This window comes from Zootoca vivipara, chromosome 8 (genome assembly GCF_965207765.1).
Source record: "Zootoca vivipara chromosome 8, rZooViv2.hap1.1, whole genome shotgun sequence".
NCBI lineage: Eukaryota > Metazoa > Chordata > Lepidosauria > Squamata > Lacertidae > Zootoca > Zootoca vivipara.
This window is the reverse complement of record NC_142591.1, coordinates 53,832,752-53,851,669: the sequence shown is the minus strand read 5'-3', so window position 1 is coordinate 53,851,669 and position 18,918 is coordinate 53,832,752. Positions and strand designations below refer to the sequence as shown.

Below are 18,918 nucleotides of genomic sequence, written 5' to 3'. Positions count from 1 at the left end.
CAAGCTTAGCAGAAGAAAGAGAAGGAAATATCTTCAGGACAAAAATAGCTATTTACAAACATTAGGTGTGTGCAGAGTGTGAGGAAACTTGGCTAGCCTCCCATTTTTTTAAGCATGGTTACTTGGAGGGGAAGGGTTTTTGTTCTGTTTTTTTTTTTTTGCTTTGTAGCTTTTCTAGATAGAAAGGGATTATGTACAGTACAATCCTCATCTGTCTTTAAGCAATAAATAATTAGCATGAAATGTGACGCAATGGAAATACGAAAAAAAACCACACACAGAGACACACACACACCACTGCATGTGAGAAACCATGTTTAGCATGCACAAAACTAGGTCAGGAGGTCTGATAAGTAAGGAGGGGTTTTTCCCCCTGTCAGGTCACTTTTCAATGACTAATTCCTGTCACCTCTTGTAGGGGCGGAGCCTGAGGAATGGGTGTGCGGTGGGTGCGGATCACCCCGGTTGTCACCACTGAGGGGGGTGACAAAATGCTGGGGGCGCTTGGGCGTGCGCAGGCTCCACACTGCCCAAACGGTCCGCCCGCTGCCTCCCCCCAGCTGTAGGATGGCTGAGTGGGAGGAGGCAGCCCCGCCCTCGCCCCGCTTCTGGGCGCACTGCCCCAGGCGCCTGAGCAGCTTCCTCCGCCGCTGACCTCTTGCATTCTGAAGTAGTGCAGTGCCGTTCTAAGTATTTGAATTGGTTCAAAGAACCAATTGCAAGTAAGTAGGGTAGGAATGTAGCCTCAATTCAAGTACTCAGGTATATCTCCAGAAACAACTTTTCCTGGTAATCTCAGTACAGCTCAACAACTCTGATGTTCAACACAGTTATGCCTAGGTACTTTGGTACTTGGTACTACACCAAATGTCCGTAGCACCGTATTTGGTACTACACCAAATATGCTTGGTGGTGTAGCCATGGGATCAACCAAGATCATGGGTGCATTGCAGACTCCACAACTCAGGACCGCCTCTGGACTGAGACATTTTAGCAACAAGTTTACACCACTGTCACTCATTCTATGCTATTCTTTATGTACTGAAGAATTAGCTCATTCTCTGTATTTTTAGGGGTTAATCAGTTTATTTATTTATTTGAGTAAGTCTGTTAAATATATATACTAAACAGGCTAACTCTAATAAATAAATAGTTTGAGCTTTCTATTACAATGCAAATAAGATTTGATTTAATGGCTCTAATATAATATTTTATGCACTTGATGAGAAGTGCTGTTCAAAACATGCCCTCAAGGAATGATTTTCCCACAGTGTATTGGCCCTGAAATAAATAAACGCTTCTTCTTTGCTTCTGGAGAAGATGGGGAATGCTATCCCAGCTATTACTTAAGTATTTGACTAGCTAAAGATAAAATATACTTTATATGGGGGCTTACATAAAACTATTTCGAGCAAGTTCATAGGATTATAAGAAATCTGCCAATGAAGGCTAACGCCAGAGTGTAATTAGCCTGTATTGTAAGAGAAGACAAGTGAAAAATGTGAGAGGGAGCAATGAGACTGGACTGTGATACATTCTTCATGGGGCAAGTGATCTAATACTCATCAGGACTTGTAATATACCCTCTCTATATAAAGACCTTTGGCATCAAATAAAGCATAACTGTTGGGACATGCAAATATCTGTGTAAGGGTATGTGTCTTAAGATGTGTACAATTGTATAACACCAGTCTTGCTTCTCTGGCTTAATGAGTGATAGTACTCTGCGGTCCACAGTATAGCTACAATCAGGAGCAAGGTTCCTGACCATACAAATAGAGTCAGATTTGTTTTGTTTGCAGAAGAACTTGTAGAGACCTCATGTAAGATAAAGGTAAAGGGACCCCTGACCGTTAGGTCCAGTCGCAGATGACTCTGGGGTTGTAGCGCTCATCTCGCTTTACTGGCCGAGGGAACTGGCGTACAGCTTCCGGGTCATGTGGCCAGCATGACTAAGCCGCTTCTGGCGAACCAGAGCAGCGCATGGAAACGCCGTTTACCTTCCCACCAGAGCAGTACCTATTTACCTACTAGCACTTTGATGTGCTTTCAAACTGCTAGGTTGGCAGGAGCAGGGACCGAGCAACGGGAACTCACCCCATCGTGGGGATTCGAACCACAGACCTTCTGATTGGCAAGCCCTCGACTCTGTGGTTTAACCCACAGCACCACCCGCGTCCCATAGAGACCTCATGTAAAGGTAAAGGGACCCCTGACCATGAGGTCCAGTCGTGACCGACTCTGGGGTTGTGCGCTCATCTCGCATTATTGGCCGAGGGAGCCGACGTACAGCTTCCAGGTCATGTGGCCAGCATGACAAAGCCACTTCTGGCGAACCAGAGCAGCACACAGAAACGCCGTTTACCTTCCCACCGGAGCGGTACCTATTTATCTACTTGCATTTTGATGTGCTTTCGAACTGCTAGGTTGGCAGGAGCTGGGACCGAGCAACGGGAGCTCACCCCGTCACGGGGATTTGAACCACCGACCTTCCGATCGGCAAGCCCTAGGCTCTGTGGTTTAACCCAAAGCGCCACCCACTGAGAGACCTCATGTATTGCTGCCTAAATCAGTGTTTCCATTTTGCAAGACCCTGAATGCACACATTCCCCTTTACCATATGTTCCCAGGGCACATCACAACAATATATACAATTATCAAACAGTTACAACCATAAAACAAGAAAAGTGTAAAAATCATTGAAAGCAGTTTAAAGCAATTCCATATAGAATCCCATATAAAACATGTCTGTTTCAAACTTTTTTATGGTTTAGATTTTATAGTTTTATTTGATCTTTTAAAAAGACACAGCGGTATCCAAATATTTTTTATAAATAAACAATAAAACAGTACAGATGATCATTTGTCATTGTTTTTCACAATTTATATACCACTTAACTACGATAATCTTTTAAGTGGTGTACAAGTAACCATATATAAAAACAGTTAGAAACACTGTGCAACTCTTCAGTCAAAGCTTTTCTTCTATCAAAATAATCCTCCTTACGTACATGTTCTTGTTTGTATATATAAAGAATTCAAACAGCATTTTTGCCCTTTGTTTTTAGTTTTCCACGCTGTGATTCCTTCATCTCCATTCCACCCCTCTAGACATAACAGTCTATGACTAAAAAGATGGTGAATCCATGCTCACCACTGAGCTGTGGGGAGCACTGTGCGTCAACTATCAAATCACCACATGGGTGATGCTGAAAGCTAGTGAAAAGAAAAGAAAAGAAAAAAAGCAGTCTTCTGTTGATTATTTACTCCCAAGTGTTTCTAAATTGCTTGAGAGCCACTACAGAATTACTTCTTGGTACAAATAATATATATTCTTGAAGCAGATCAGGAGCAATCTTCCAGGTGCAAGCACATTGTTTTTTAGGAATCGCTGTAGCCAGCTTTATCACAGAATTAAAAGTGTCAGGAAAATATTACTTCACCAGATCCCATTTGCTAGCTTACATTCCCCCCCCCCCTTTCAGGGATCTCCATAACTCTCCAGTCAACTTTTTTGGTGCTACATGTTCTTTTGCAAAGAAATCAGAAAATGACTTTTGCATTCCCAGTGACATGTATTACTGGCCACTATGACTGGCTGCAGAGCTTTAATTTAGAAACTGATACACAGAAATGGTCTTTTTTTTTTTTACAACTACCACCAAGATTTAAGGAAGCAAAACAGACTAAACAGTTATGCCTTGTCACTGCGCATTTAGCTTGGGTCATGTTTTATTTGCATAAATTTTAATTGCTGCATACATTCCTATTGTGAATTATTCTTTCCCTGGAGCATTATTGCATTCCAGGCATTTCCATCAAAAAAAAGAGAGTGCTACTTCAATAATGACTTTATTTTCAGCAAGATGTAGAAGAACAAAAACCAGCCGGTATGTCAGGGTGCAAACACTTCCGAAAGACTGAACGGACATGTTATGGGGATACATCTGTATGCTGTAATGTACTTAGGTTTTTCCAGTTCTCAGCTACAGAATCACTTCTCTCTCTCAACATTATGGAGTCACATCATCCTGGATGAACAAAATACATATCTAGAATATACTGTATATTCCTGCGTATAAGACTACTTTTAACCCAGGAAAATCTTCTCAAAAGTCGGGGGTCGTCTTATACGCCGGGTCGTATTTCTTATACGGCGAGTATATCCCAAACTCTATATTTTAACTGGAAAAGTTGGGGGTCGTCTTATATGCCCAGTCGTCTTATATGCCGGAATATACGGTATGCATGCCCAAACAACTTTTTTTCTTCCACAGGGTCCTCCTATTTACCTGCTGAATGCTTAGTATAAAATTAACTCTCCATTATCTGCTGTAAGGTTTATTATTGTTATTATTAAACAGTTACAGATCTAGATCATGTTTAATTAAAATTAACTTGCTTGCAAAAGCCAAATGCACTAATGATTCGCAATGACCTTTTATTACCTGCAGTCCCTTGTTTTGGCTGGATGATTGACAGCTTGCTGTTTGGCTACCGTGTTGTATTTCAGCTGACAAGACTTTTCATTTTAACTCAATTTGCCTGCCTATCACAAGCTGGTGGCAGGCCAGGCGCAAGTCGCCCAGCTTTGCCTCAGCAGCTTGCTCTATTTCTCATTAGTACGCATTTATTCAGTGGAAATTGGAAGACAAATGCTTGAAGGCATGTGAACTAAGTATAGCAAATTAGGTTTAAAGACTGAATATTTATAAGTATATTGAAACGGCTTCAACTTTTAAAAAAAGATCCAGGGTGAAACTGAAAGAGTATATAAGAGTGAGGGGAGTTTGGGGGGGAGAGACAAGTGGGAAAATTCCAAAAACACTGTGAGGTGCCGGTGGTCTCTCGATGCATAGAAAATGCCGACTTTCCTGAAAACCCCTTTTTGTGTGCATCGAAAGTTTCGGCATCTTGTGTGTCTGTGTGTGTAGGAAGGGGGGAAGATGAGGGTCATGTTCATTTGCTGCTTGGTTATCCCTTGGTATGCTTTAAATTGCCTTGTTTGTTCGGCACTAGCACAGAAACAGATGTTGCTCTACCGTGCTGGATAATTTACTGTACCTCATGGTGCAGAATGGAAGGCCTCCCCAGCTACCCAGCTGGTCTGACAGGAGCACTGGCTTATGGCTACTGAAGTATGACAACAGCAAGTACAGGCTGCAGTTTTATCATCCAGTTGTCATTCTTCTCGACGTGGATTTTGGGCATCCGTACAGAGGCTGTCGGGGAAGGGGGGTTTGGGGGGGGAAACATCGAAACAAACATCCTTTTTGTTTGTTTATTTTAATGGTGGGCTGCCGCAGAGCCACACAAGCTCCATCCTCCTTTGTTGATCATAATGTGACTCATTACTTTTGTCATCTAAGGATTATCGGCATGATCGCTCAGAGCTAGAGCCAAGCTCGCCTCCCCCCACATAGCTGGTCCTGGAAGGTAAAACAGATTTGTCATTTATGATCTGACCACTAAGCCACACTCTGAGCTCCATTATTGTGATTAGCTCCCGCATCGGATGTGCTTGCCCCATTGTCATTTGCGATACCGCAATGGGCAACGCGACTTGCCATGCTTCCTGAGAGGCTGTCGGCCAATCTGACATGGCTGCGTTGCTCGTGCTACTCAGCATAAAACCTATTTTAGCGGTGGCACTTTTGCTGTGTTTTGCTTGTTCGCTGCTGCTACGGCTGTTGTTGTCCTCTTTCTTCATTCCCCTCCCACCGGTTTGGACCCATCAGCGCACAATGGTGTTACGTATGTCAGCTACCATTTCCACACTGCCGACTTAAAAGGGTGTTATTGGCTTCGCATTTCCTCGGCGGGAGACAGCCGAGGAGTGGAGTCTGGACCTTTTTCCTTTGTACTGCGTAAAGTTTTTTGTTGCCAGAGTGCTGCCAGTTGAAATCTATCGTGTCAGGTGCCTTGTGGCTATCTGCAGTGGAGGCCGTGTTCTGGAACCAGAGTTCTTTTCTGGCTTCGTCACCAACAAGCCGATTTGACTCTCCCTGATTATAGTAACGAAGGCAGTCCAAAAGAATATGCACAGCCTCACTGTACGTCACATTGAATCACGGCGCTGGCCACACAGAGCTGACCGCAGCCTCATTTCTTTAGACAAATGCACGCTTAAGGAAAAAACTCCTGCGAGAAAGCATCCAAGGCCACTTTATTTGCTATGCGCCCTGCAACAGATTTAATTTTTAGTGAAAGAACGTTTGTTATTATCTTTTTCAGATGTTTCCATGCTGGGGATGCTACTATCTCTAGTAAACTAGCTGTTGGGGTCTACCATCTCTAGTAAGCTAACTGAGTGGGTAGGTCGCAGGGCTTCACATACCACTTAGGTTTCTCATATATTCCAAATTAAAAAATGAAAGCAACCATCTATTGAATCTTTGGTGAGAAGGAAGCTCTGCTTTCGGGCTTTTCATAGGGTTTTTTTTTTTTTTGTAAATACTAATTTTCACACTGATGGCTTGAAGGAGTCATGCCGCCTATTACGGCGCCCAGCCTCGCTGGTGGAAAGATAGTCAGTTTTGATTATAAAGTCAGAGATGCAGGCCCAGACAGCAGCTACATGCTGGCATGCATGCTATCAGAATGATTTATGCAAATTATGCATATTATTCCCAAAGGAATTCCTCCTCAAACTGCCAGGATAAATTGCCGGAAATTAGCCATAAAATCTGTCGTGCTAGGAGCAAGAGGTGAAGGCCACTGGGAAAGCAAGGACATTTGCCTTCTAGAGCCTTCCAAGTTAAGGTGGGCTTCTGGAAAAAGGTTTGGGATTTGTGTCAAAACGTTGTGCTGTATATGGGCTTCCCCCCATTAACTTGTCAAAGCTCCACACCTAATTTGAATTTGCTCAGCCGGCAGTAGATATTACGAAGGGTTCCTTAATTCCCAATATTCTTGCCTCGCATATGACTGTACACCGTATTCAAGTAGAGTAGATGGTTTTGTAATGCATGGCTGCATTACAAGAGAGAGAGAGAGACTGCTTTCATTGCTAGCCTGCTTTAGTAGACCTGTCAATTGTTGGCAGCTGTAGCTGCTTATAACTTCCAATCTCCTTCTATATCTTTAATGCTTTGGGGTTCTTTCTCTCTCCACCCCCCCCCCAATTCCTCTTTATTTATATTCAGAAAGTGCTATCAACGAGAGTTTCCGATTTTGCTCATCTTCCACAAACATCCGCATTGCCAGCGAAGATTTTATTCTCAAGCTTGAAGGGAACCAGGAAGTCAGCTTGAGAAAAGGAGATTGGGTAGCAATTTATCCTCCAACTCTGCACATGGACCCCGAGGTCTACGAAGATCCCAAGGTAAACATTCAGCTGCTATTAGACATACCACTTCAGGCACATTTCAGCAGCCAGGCATTTTGTAATATAGAGAGCTTTAAATAAAAAGAAGAAAGTGGGGGGGGGGAGAGTGCTGTTCCTTCTTGTGGAACAAATCTTCCTACTTTCAGATCTTTTCAAGGTGCCTTCAGGTCAAAGGATTTGTGGCCCAAAGAGAGAAATATGGTGATGAGGCTGACTGCTACCCCTTTGAGAGAAACTGACAATTGTGCCTTGACTACCATAAACTTCAGGCTAAATGTAGGCTTTGTTTGGAAGTGGATCATTGGATGCCCAAAGAAGGCTGGATAATAGAAGGTGGCTTAAAGAGCAAATAATGTCGGCCATTTAGCTAAGTGCCCCCAAAGCATCATTGACTCTCTAAAGCCCCTGTAATAGCGGTGTCTTCTTGAGCCTTATGCTTTTTCACCTCTCTTTATAGGGATTGGCCCTTTAGTGGTCAATTAGTATGGAGTTGTGAACTCAAGATTGTAAAGCTGTTGCTCTGCAGTGAAGCTTTGAGGGTAATTGTGTCATCTCCTTGTCTTTTTTCCCCCATCTGAAGCTAAAGTTAATGAATATCAAAGGCTGGAAATTAATCCACCCTGGCTCAGCCTTAATACAGCTCCAGAAGTTCATCACCTGCATGCAAATTGCATAGTCATGTTCCCTAGATTTTGACTGAGAAATTCTTGCTAGTTGGAGGAAGATGACCACAGGCAGACAAAGATTTATGTATTTATGAAACAAACAGAGCCATGAAATGACTATTGTGGATTTACATATGTCATGTATGACTCTGAAGAGTTTTTTTCCCTTTTATGATACATAAAATAACTGATTATATACAATATGAAGGTAAAGGGGCCCCTGGCCATCAGGTCCAGTCGTGTCCGACTCTGGGGTTGCGGCGCTCATCTCGCTCTATAGGCCGAGGGAGCCGGCGCTTGTCCGCAGACAGCTTCTGGGTCATGTGGCCAGCATGACAAAGCTGCTTCTGGCGAACCAGAGCAGCACACGGAAACGCCGTTTACCTTCCCTCCGGAGCGGTCCCTATTTATCTACTTGCACTTTGATGTGCTTTCGAACTGCTAGGTGGGCAGGACCGAGCAACGGGAGCTCACCCCGTTGCAGGGATTCAAACCGCCAACCTTCTGATCAGCAAGCCCAAGGCTCTGTGGTTTAACCCACAGCGCCACCTGGGTCCCTTATACAATATACAATATACTGACATGTAAAACCCTAAACAACTTGGCACCAGGTTACTTGAAAGACTGCCTGCCACTGTATAGACTTGTAAAATCACTTGGATTATCTGGGGAAATTTTACTTGTGGCATCACAGGGCTTTGATCTGAAAATAGGCATTATAAGTTGTTTCAAAAGGTTTTTAATGTTGTGTTTTAAGATGGTAACGTGCCCTGAGCCCCGGGTGAAAGGCAAGTGATAAATTAAATTATTATTATTTTCCACCATTGTTCTTGCTTAAACTCAGAAGGCAGAAAAAGCTCTTCTTACATTCTTACTACTGCCTCTGTGTGGCTTTTTGGCTGAGTCTGCAATCACACTAGTTATGGCATATGAACATACCAGTAGCATTACTTAACACTTTTATTTATTTATTTATTTATTTATTTATTTCATAAAATTAAGACACTGCTTAATTGTAAAAACAAAAACCACCTTGACCTGGTATACAAAGAAAATAAAACAATAAAATTATCAGTAAAAAAAAAAAACCCCAACAACTTTGAGACATTCAAATGCTAAAATCAGCAATAAACTAAAAACAGATATATTCACATGCATCCATCTTCTACATGTCTGGGGAGGCTTGTCTAAACAAAAATGTTTCCAGCAGATGCCAAAAAGAGTACAGCTGTACCTTGGAAGTTGAACACAATCCGTTCCTTAGGTCCGTTCGACTTCCACAACATTCAAAAACCAAAGCGTGGAAGCCCCATCGGATGTTCGGCTTCCAAAAATAGTTTGCAAACCAGAACACTCACTTCGGGTTTGCGCCGTTCAGGAGCCAAAACATTCGAGAACTAAGCTGTTTCAAAAACCAAGGTATGACTGTACAGTGAAGGTTCCTGCTTGGTGTCAATAGGCAGAGTTTCAGAGTACGTTCTGCCACGCTAAATGATTCATTTTGGTCCAAGCAACAGACCTTATAACAAAACAGTTAGGTTTATTCACACAGCAACAGTGTCGGATTTACGTATAAGCTAAACAAGCTATAGCTTTGGGCCCCACTCTCTTGGGGGCACCCCAAAAAATTAAAGGGAAAAAACTGGATGTACTTTTCCAAAATATAAGACAAAAAACCAAATAAAATAAAACCTACATACAGCAAGTGTTTTTTGTTGTGTAGGCTCCTACGATGTAAGTAATGGGCCCCGCCTGCTTTGATAAAATACTTTTTTGGTATGTGCAAATGGCTTTAGATACCTATTAGGTCCATAAATTACCATATAGCATATATTCAACACACAAAAACAGCAAAATGTCACATACATAGGTAAACTTGATTTAAATGCAATTCTCCCTTTCAAGAGTCAACTTCTGGATAAACCCACAAAAGCTAGCTGTGAGTACAATTGAAAATTGATAATAAATAAACACATATTGTGGTTATTGCAATGGGAATTCGACTTTCCTCACTAACGAAGCACTTCCTGGACAGAGGAAGTCTGCATCTTTCAGAACATCTTGAAGGATACACATTGTTTACATTTTTAAAAAAATCTCTCAAAGTTCCTACTGTAAGAGCCACTATGGGCGGTACACCATTGCCACTTCTGCTTAAGTTGAATTTGTGTATAATCGATCAAATTTGAATTATTCTTTAATTCTTTAATTGCTTTAAATTAGGTTCCTGAAAACAGGACAAATGGAGATCAGACTAGAGCCATTTAGTATTTGTAGGCTTTAGGCTCCAATAGAGGGAAATATGGTGCTTCAATCTGGGCTATTACTTTTATATATATTTACAGTAGCTCATTTTTCACACAAACTGGCGCTGACATAAGGAACTAGAGAAGTCAACTTCCTTCTGTGTCCTGTCTCTGATAATTTGTGATTATCACTTTGCTTCCTGATTATTTAACATGAAAGTTCTCCAATAAAGAGGTACTAGCCCTTACTTAATTTGGGCAAAAGTCTCAGAGTTCCTTATGCTCAATGTTATTCCACCCCGAATCCTTAAGTTTTCTAATTTTGCAGTAACTACTTTTCTAATTTAAAATTAACTAACTTGGATTGTTGAGGGGAAATTAGCCCCCACTTTGGATTTTCCTAGCTACTTCACAGAGAGTCACTTCAATACACCCTTTTCACATAAAAATTCTTGTCTGTGGACACATGTGTGTTTACAGGGTTGTACAACTATTGTAACTGTTTTCCATTACTTCTTTGGGTGTTGTGTTCCATCTTTTCATGTAAAATGAATTCTAATACCGGTAAGTGACATTAGGTAAAGGTAAAGGGCCCCTGACCATTAGGTCCAGTCGTGACCGACTCTGAGGTTGCGCGCTCATCTTGCATTATTGGCCGAGGGAGCCGGCGTATAGCTTCCAGGTCATGTGGCCAGCATGACAAAGCCACTTCTGGAAAACCAGAGCAGCACATGGAAACGCCGTTTACCTTCCCGCTGTAGCGGTTCCTATTTATCTACTTGCATTTTGACATGCTTTCGAACTGCTAGGTTCGCAGGAGCTGGGACCAAGCAACGGCAGCTCACCCCATCACAGGGATTTGAACCGCTGACCTTCTGATCAGCAAGCCCTAGGCTCAGTGGTTTAACCCACAGCGCCACCTGGGTCCCTTAATAAGTGACATTAAGTAGAGTCAATTCTCCTTTTTTATTACAAGGATGTATTATAATTTTTGGAATACTAATCTAGCAAATCATAGTTTTTAGTTCTGGAAAGGATCTGATAAAACCAGGATCATCACAGCTCAATAGCCTTTCTGCCCAACATCATTTGTCATGAATGGACTAATGCAGCCTATAAATAGTGTACTAGGGCTGCAGTCCTATGCACACATCCCTGAAAGTGCTATTCAGCTTAATTGTGGAATGATATGCATCTGGTTGTGTTGGGAAAATGAAAGGATGTAGCCAGTGGCAGAGGAAGGGGGTGCGGTGTGTGTGGGCCGCCTCAGGTGTCATCACTGAGGGGGGTGACAAAATGACAAAAATATGAGGGTTATTTTTTTTAAAAAAAATGTGCTCACTAATCTTTTTAGTTCAGTCAACAAACGTAACGAATCACGGCTGGCACTGGGCACCACACCGCAGGGGCCTACACTTACCGTGGGGCCTGCAACTTGCCCAAGCCATGCGTCTCTCCTGGGAGTGACGTGGTGGCTTGGGTGCCTACAGGCTCCACGGTGTCTGAAACAGCAGTGTGGGGCTTGCATCTGCCCACTGCCTCTCCCTAAGCCACCCTACAGCTGAGGGGGAGGAGGCGGAGAGGCTCCATGCAGCAGGCCCCACCCCCACAGGCAGCTCACCCCGTCCCCGACTGCAGAACGTGCGTGCCGCACTGGGCACCCGAGTGGCTAGTTATGCCGCTGGATGTATCTTGTCATCAACTGTATGTGTGCCCTCAACTCAGGATCAGAAGGAACAAAGTCAGTAAGAGTCAACTTGTGTTGACCACATTCTGGGAAACAAAAGTGCATGAGTTGAGTCTAAGATATGTGGGGAAAGTAATATGGCAAAATGTGCAGCCTCTGGATGTGATTCCAGAGTTGGACTCATAGCTGTCTCCCCAGAGCATTTTCACAGTGCTTAAGACAGAGGTACAACCTTGCCTTCTAAAAGCAGGATGAGTAAAAAAGAAACCCACAGCTTATTCTTTTTTGCTTTTCAGATCAATCTTGGCATCGTTGTAATCACTATACTGTAGTTATACAACTGTATTAATGTTCACATTCTCTACTTTTCAGAAGTATAAATTTGATCGTTACATAGAGGATGGCAAGAAGAAAACCACCTTCTACAAACAGGGAAGGAAGTTGAAATACTTTCTGATGCCTTTTGGCTCTGGAGTCAGCATGTGTCCTGGCAGGTTCTTTGCAATGAATGAAATTAAGGTGTTCTTGGTTTTATTGTTAACATATTTTGATGTGGAAATAACAGAAGATAAGCAAGTTGGACAAGACAAGAGTAGAATAGGTCTTGGTATACTTTTGCCAGACACTGACATTGCCTTTCGTTACAAACTAAGAAATTAATACTCTAATACAGTTTCCAACATTACAAATAACTTGCTCAGGTTTTGTTCTGTCTTTTTGCACTACGGTTGCCATATCTTTCTGGTGTCCTTACAATTGTGGATGAGGCCTGCCACATTTTGATGAATATTCTTTTCATATTGCTGCCATTTTAAGTTAAACTTTTGATGGGATGGGTGAAATATTCTATTTCTACAAGTTTTCTATCTACATCAGTGCCCTCAGTGTGGCTACTTTTTTGTAGCACAATGCTGTATGGCAGTGCAGGAGATCAGAAGGTGCACCTATTGGATTGTGTGGCATAGCTGCTTGGGCTGGCAAAGTACCGTTGTCTGCCTCTTCCTCAAACAGCCTCTCTTATTTTGGCACTTGCTATTATCCATAAGAACACTACTCGACATCAACAAAACTTGTTTCTAATGCCCATTCAGTCCTTTTACACAAATTCATCAAAGAATCAAATTCACATAGAATCTCATTTGGGATTTTGAGCACTTTTCTAGTTGGAAATTAATATAGTGGAGGGACTGGGGGTTTTGTTTTGCTTTACCCTAAAAATTTGGGGGCAGTGATTGATTAAGGGACCCAGGTGGCGCTGTGGGTTAAATCACAGAGTCTAGGGCTTGCTGATCAGAAGGTCGGCGGTTCGAATCCCTGCAACGGGGTGAGCTCCTGTTGCTCGGTCCCAGCTCCTGCCCACCTAGCAGTTCGAAAGCACATCAAAGTGCAAGTAGATAAATAGGTACCGCTCCGGCAGGAAGGTAAACGGCGTTTCCGTGCGCTGCTCTGGTTCGCCAGAAGCAGCTTTGTCATGCTGGCCACATGACCCGGAAGCTGTCTGCGGACAAACGCCGGCTCCCTCGGCCTATAGAGCGAGATGAGCGCCGCAACCCCAGAGTCGGACACGACTGGACCTGATGGTCAGGGGCCCCTTTACCTTTACCTTTAAATATTTGTGTTATGATTAAATGGGCACAGGATCTGGGCAAACCAATCTATAAAGTACAATGGGAAAATTTGTTTAAGAGAACAATGAAATTCACGGCCTGCGAAGGAATCAAAGAAAATATGCTGAAAATGCTTTATCGTTGGCACCTCGCTCCGGATAAGATTGCCAAAATATATAAAAATACCGATAAAAATTGTTGGAAGTGCAGTAACAGGATAGGGGATTATATGCATTGCTGGTGGGGTTGCATAAAAATTAAAAAATTTTGGGGGGAGGTCTATGAGGAATTAAAAAAAATAGTGAAAGTCACTTTTAAAAGAAAACCGGAATATTTTTTATTAAGTTTGCTTCCAGATAACCTCCCTAAGGATAGAAGAGACATTTTTCTTTATGGATGTGCAGCAGCACGATTATTGATAGGTCAGAATTGGAAAAAGGAAGAGGCACCAGGGGTAGCAGATTGGCAGATAAAGCTAGTTGAATTTATGAATCTTGACAAAATGACTGCCGTAATTAGAAATGTATCGAAACAGAAATTGATTAAAAAGTGGGAATATGTGGAAGAATATTTTAGGAAGAAGAATATCCAAACGGAGTTAAGGGTCTGTTTAGGTTAGAAGAGAATAGGGGTTTTTTGTTAAAAGAATCAAGTGAAAAGGAAAGGGATTTATATTAATATGATATAAATGGAGAAATGACAACGCAAGAATATAGTGAATAGGAGAAATAAGCGACACGTTAAGAGTTGGGAAGTGGTTTTATTTTCATATTTGTTGTTTGGATTTTGTGAACATATAATTTTATTGTACATGCTTTTAAAAATGATTCAATAAAGTTTACTTTTTAAATTGAAAAAAAAAAAAATAAATAAATATTTGGGGGCAGTGATTGACATATATATATATCTATATGTATATGTATATATATATATATATATATATATATATATATATATATATATATATATATGATTGTCCAACCCATTCCTAACATTTCTCCTTGTAAATGTATAACCAGAAGATTAAATATTGATTGTGTGGATCTAAAAAAAACTATTGTGATAACCAGCCCTTATGGAAACAAAACTATACTAAGTGTATATCCACTAAATTTAAACTCAGAACTGATTCATCATAGTGCCTTCACAGACATTTGGTGCAGATCACACACAGTTGTGCATATTACTAAGCAGGCCTTCTCTTCCCCCTTTAACCTGCCCATTCAATGCAGTTACATCAGCTTGCAGGAGGAGCTAAGTTTTAACTTGGAACCATCTCCAATGGCTCTTCCTTGTGGGGAGTAACATTAGAAACTTTTGTTGTCTAAAAAGCAATCGTCAACACAAGATTGGGGAACTTCTGAATTGATGGAAAATCTATCTGTGGCTTTTGAGACACTTGCACTATGAAATAGGCTTTGCTTTTTTCATATAACTTTCATGATCATATTAGACACTGATGGTGTTGTAAGTCTATGGACAAATAAGTTCTACCACTACATATCCAATAATAGCTCACATCTGTTACACCCTATTATGTTGAGCACAGACACTGTTGTGTCAGTGTGGGCTCTAAGATGTCTCTTACTAGAGTTATGATCAATCCTTCTTTGGCATCCTTTTTGTTAGCAACTGTGAAAAATGAAAGCAGGTATTTGTTTTCAGCACAACCTGTATTTTGATTCATGCTGTGCTTTTAGGATTTTGAATTTTAATATAATATAATATGATAGGATGTTATGGCACTTTGTCAAAGGCAAAGCATACATCAGATTAATCACTGCTCTGAATCTGAAGTGCCTCTGTGGGAACCAATAGTAGAGCATTTGTAAATGTGCAAATGAAAACTAGAGAAGAGATCTCTGAAAGCACAATTGGCTGCTAGGTGCCCAGCTGCCATTCAAACCCTCTCTGCACATAGAAACATACTGGGAAGTGCTAGACAGAGCCCCAACCCTACAGAATAGACTCATCAGATCTCAAAATAGATTTTGCTGAAGTGCTTATGGCTGAGTCTTGTATTTTTATAACTGCTACCAGTTTGCCAGCTCATGAATTACTAAGTTTGTGGAAATTCTTTCAACAACCTTTCTCTGTAACAGGGGCGTAGCCAGGATCAAAATTAGAGGGGGCAAGGGGCGGGGGCAAGGGGCGGGAGGGGAGGGGCCACAGCGGAAATGTGGGCGGGGCCACGTGCCCTGCGCCTCCCAGGTCTTCAGAGGAGGCAGCCCCAGGCTCCCGCTCCCGGCGCAAAGCTCCAGAGTCGCGCAGGGAACGCGAGCCTGTGGCTGCCTCCTCCGTGCCTCCCAGGTCTTTGGAGGATGCGGCCCCAGGCTCGCATTCCCTGCGTGACTCTGGAGCTTCGCGTCGGGAGCGGTAGCCTGGGGCCGCCTCCTCCGAAGACCTGGGAGGCGCGGAGGAGGCAGCCACAGGCTCGCGTTCCCTGCGCGACTCTGGAGCTTCGCGCCAGGAGCAGGAGCCTGGGGCTGCTACACTGCGCCCCTCAGCCTTTGCTTCTAGGGGGGGCAATTGCCCCCTCCTGCCCCCCCTGCCTACGCCCATGCTCTGTAACTTAAATTCCAGGACTGGTCTTCTGTTGTTGTTGTTTTCCATGGCAGCCAGTTTATGGCAAGAGCCTGTCCTTTGACAGAATGAAGGGGTGGTAAGGGAGAGGAGTTTCACGAGAGGAATTTTTTGGGAGGGTCTTTCCTATTCCCTGGCATGTGTGTCCTCTTAAGGATACAGGAACACATTCCAGGTGAGCATCTGCCAGCCTCGCAGAGCAATGAAGCTAAATGACAGAAATTTATTATTATTAACATTCCCTTGAGCATTCACAAAAATCAAGAAGTCCAGTGTAAGGGAAAGTAAAACTTTTTGAAACAGTAAGAATGTACAGATGCTAGCAAAACAGTTGTCCTAAAACTTTTCATAGGCAGTGTAACTCTAAGCACATCTACTCTGGAGACCCACTGTGTTTATCAGGACTTACTCCCAGATATGCGAGCATAGGATTACAGCCCAAACTTATTTTGGGATATTTGCTTAGTCTTATGAAAATGAAAGGCACAAAATGCGGAGTACGTATTAAGTCATTTATTTCAGTAGGAGAATGTAGCAAATATATGCTTTGGCTTAGTTTTCATTGGACTCAATAGTGCCTTCCTTTGACTGCATCTTCCTCTAGAGTTTTATGTGTTTATGTTCGCCACATCTCTAGCAGAATGTTCTTACAAACTGACATAAGTTGTATCAAATCTTTAAAGCTAAATCAATCAATGGCTTACTGTTTTTTCTACTAATAAAGTATCTCTGACCTCATAAAAAGTTTGCCTCATTATTATTAACTGTTCTGCCATTAGTAGACCCCATCACAAACCGGCATTTCTAAACAATGCCATTTGATTTTACTTTTCATTGGTATCATGACAAAAAGGTATACTTGAACATTTCTGACAAACTAGGCTGAAACTGACATACACATCTGAGATGCTAATTATCTATTTTAAAATGCCAGCCGACTGACCAATTCCTCCATACCACTATTAATGTGTCAATATAATATTTATATGCAGCAATATATAGGCAGATAGCATGAAATATAACCAGTTTCTGGAGGTAGTAGTGATGGTGATCATACTCTAGCACATAGTTTCCCAAACTTTGGGCTCCAGCTGTATTTGGACTACAATTCCCATCACCCCTGACCATTGTTCCTGCTAGCTAGGGAAGATGGGAGTTGTAGTCCAAAAATGGCTGGAGACTTGTGAATTACCCTGAGAATATGATGCAAGGAGGAGATTAAAAGATACTTTGAAAAATAAACAACTGGTATGCCCTTGGATGAGGAAAAAAGTACTCCATTTGGGTGGAGGAGCAGGGTCCAAGGCTGCTGGCTGAGCGATCTTCCACTTAGAGAAATCTCAATGGGGGCATATATGTGCTTCTGCCTTCCAGGGATCACTTCAATATAAAGGTTATCTTTCTGCATCCTTTACCTGTGGACATTTTGCTGTTGATGGTACATGTGTTACATTCTGCCATATAAGTCAGTAAAATAAAAAATAACATTTACTTGCAGTTCTTATACCATAAGCATACATATATACCTGTACAATCCACAAACTAGTTTAGTTGGGAATAGTTGTGACTCCAGCCTGCTTAATCCCATTGACTTTAATAGACTGATTACTTAAATCCAGGTAGCCTCATACAATAAATGGTGAGAATCCAGCTATTGATGAGCCATTCCATAATCTCTCCCATGCCTGTAATCTTGTGGCCTCCGTAATAAAATATAGCCTTTACTGATCAAGGCACGCAGGACTAGATATCACTTAGCCATTTAAAAATATACCATTTGTGTATGCCAGGTGAGCTGATAGAAAAATTATTTGTTTGCCAAACACCATGCATAACTTTGCAACAATTAATAGATGGACTTACATTTTGAAAATGATTTCATGCTAAGCAAGTCATTAAGCTACCACTGTAACTTTATACTAAAGCATGAAATGCTAGTGAATTCTTAACAAACTGCATATTTTGGTCCTATTCATATAGCCAATGTATTTTGGTCTTAATCATACAGCCAAGATCCTAATCATACAGCCAAGGCAGAAATAAACATAATAGTAATTTCCCTGTATGATATTCATAGCTAATATTTGCCTTGACATCATGTTTACAAAGTGTAGTAAAGTATATGTTATGCGCAAGATAGCTTTACTTTCATTCACTGAAACTAAAGGTCTAAATAGCTTACAATACCACGAATAAAAAATTTACACTGGGTGCATTTATATTTAAGAGTTGGAAGTTTCCTAGTTATAGGATATTTCCCCTCAAAATGATGGCTTTACATAAGCATTCGTCAAATGTGTCATATAAGCAGGTAAAAATCATTTTTCACTTTTTAAAGGCTTTATAATTTCTAGCTTACCATTTATTCTATGCCAGGAATGACTGGGTAAAAATATGGAGAAGGCAATGTGGTCATAATTAGGCAATCATATTAAAACAATTCTATCCATATTTTACTATGGATCACATCTCTCACTGTGAAGTCTCTGCATGTTCAAACATTAATCTGGTCTCTATGATAGCAGATCTGTTTGTGCCTGCATATTTTGTAGTACCTAAAAAACAAACTTCATTTCTAACTTGTGGTGCAAGTACATGAAAGAAATGTCTTTTGAAACCACAGCTCTCATTTAGAATGTCAATCTATTTTAAAATGGGTGTAGATGCTTGGCCTCCTTTCTGGAACAGGAGTGAGAACAGGTCAGATACAGATTGGTAAGTATATCACACCGCTATGGGTGATATATTTTCAGCACTTGCTCTTATCACTTCACCAAATAATTGCTGTTTTAATCTCAAGTAG

At 41.6% G+C, this 18,918-nt stretch overlaps 1 protein-coding gene across 1 annotated transcript in view; it reads left to right on the top strand.

The window, feature by feature from the left end:
* Positions 1 to 13,857, top strand: part of CYP7B1 (cytochrome P450 family 7 subfamily B member 1) — a 97,436-nt gene extending 83,579 nt beyond the window's left edge. Inside the window, exons 5-6 of the mRNA XM_035124415.3 lie at positions 7,146 to 7,324; positions 12,298 to 13,857. Coding sequence (XP_034980306.2) covers positions 7,146 to 7,324; positions 12,298 to 12,585 — 467 coding nt within the window. The 3' untranslated portion in view covers positions 12,586 to 13,857. The remainder of the gene's footprint in view (positions 1 to 7,145; positions 7,325 to 12,297) is intronic.
* The last annotated feature ends 5,061 nt before the right edge of the window (positions 13,858 to 18,918 follow it).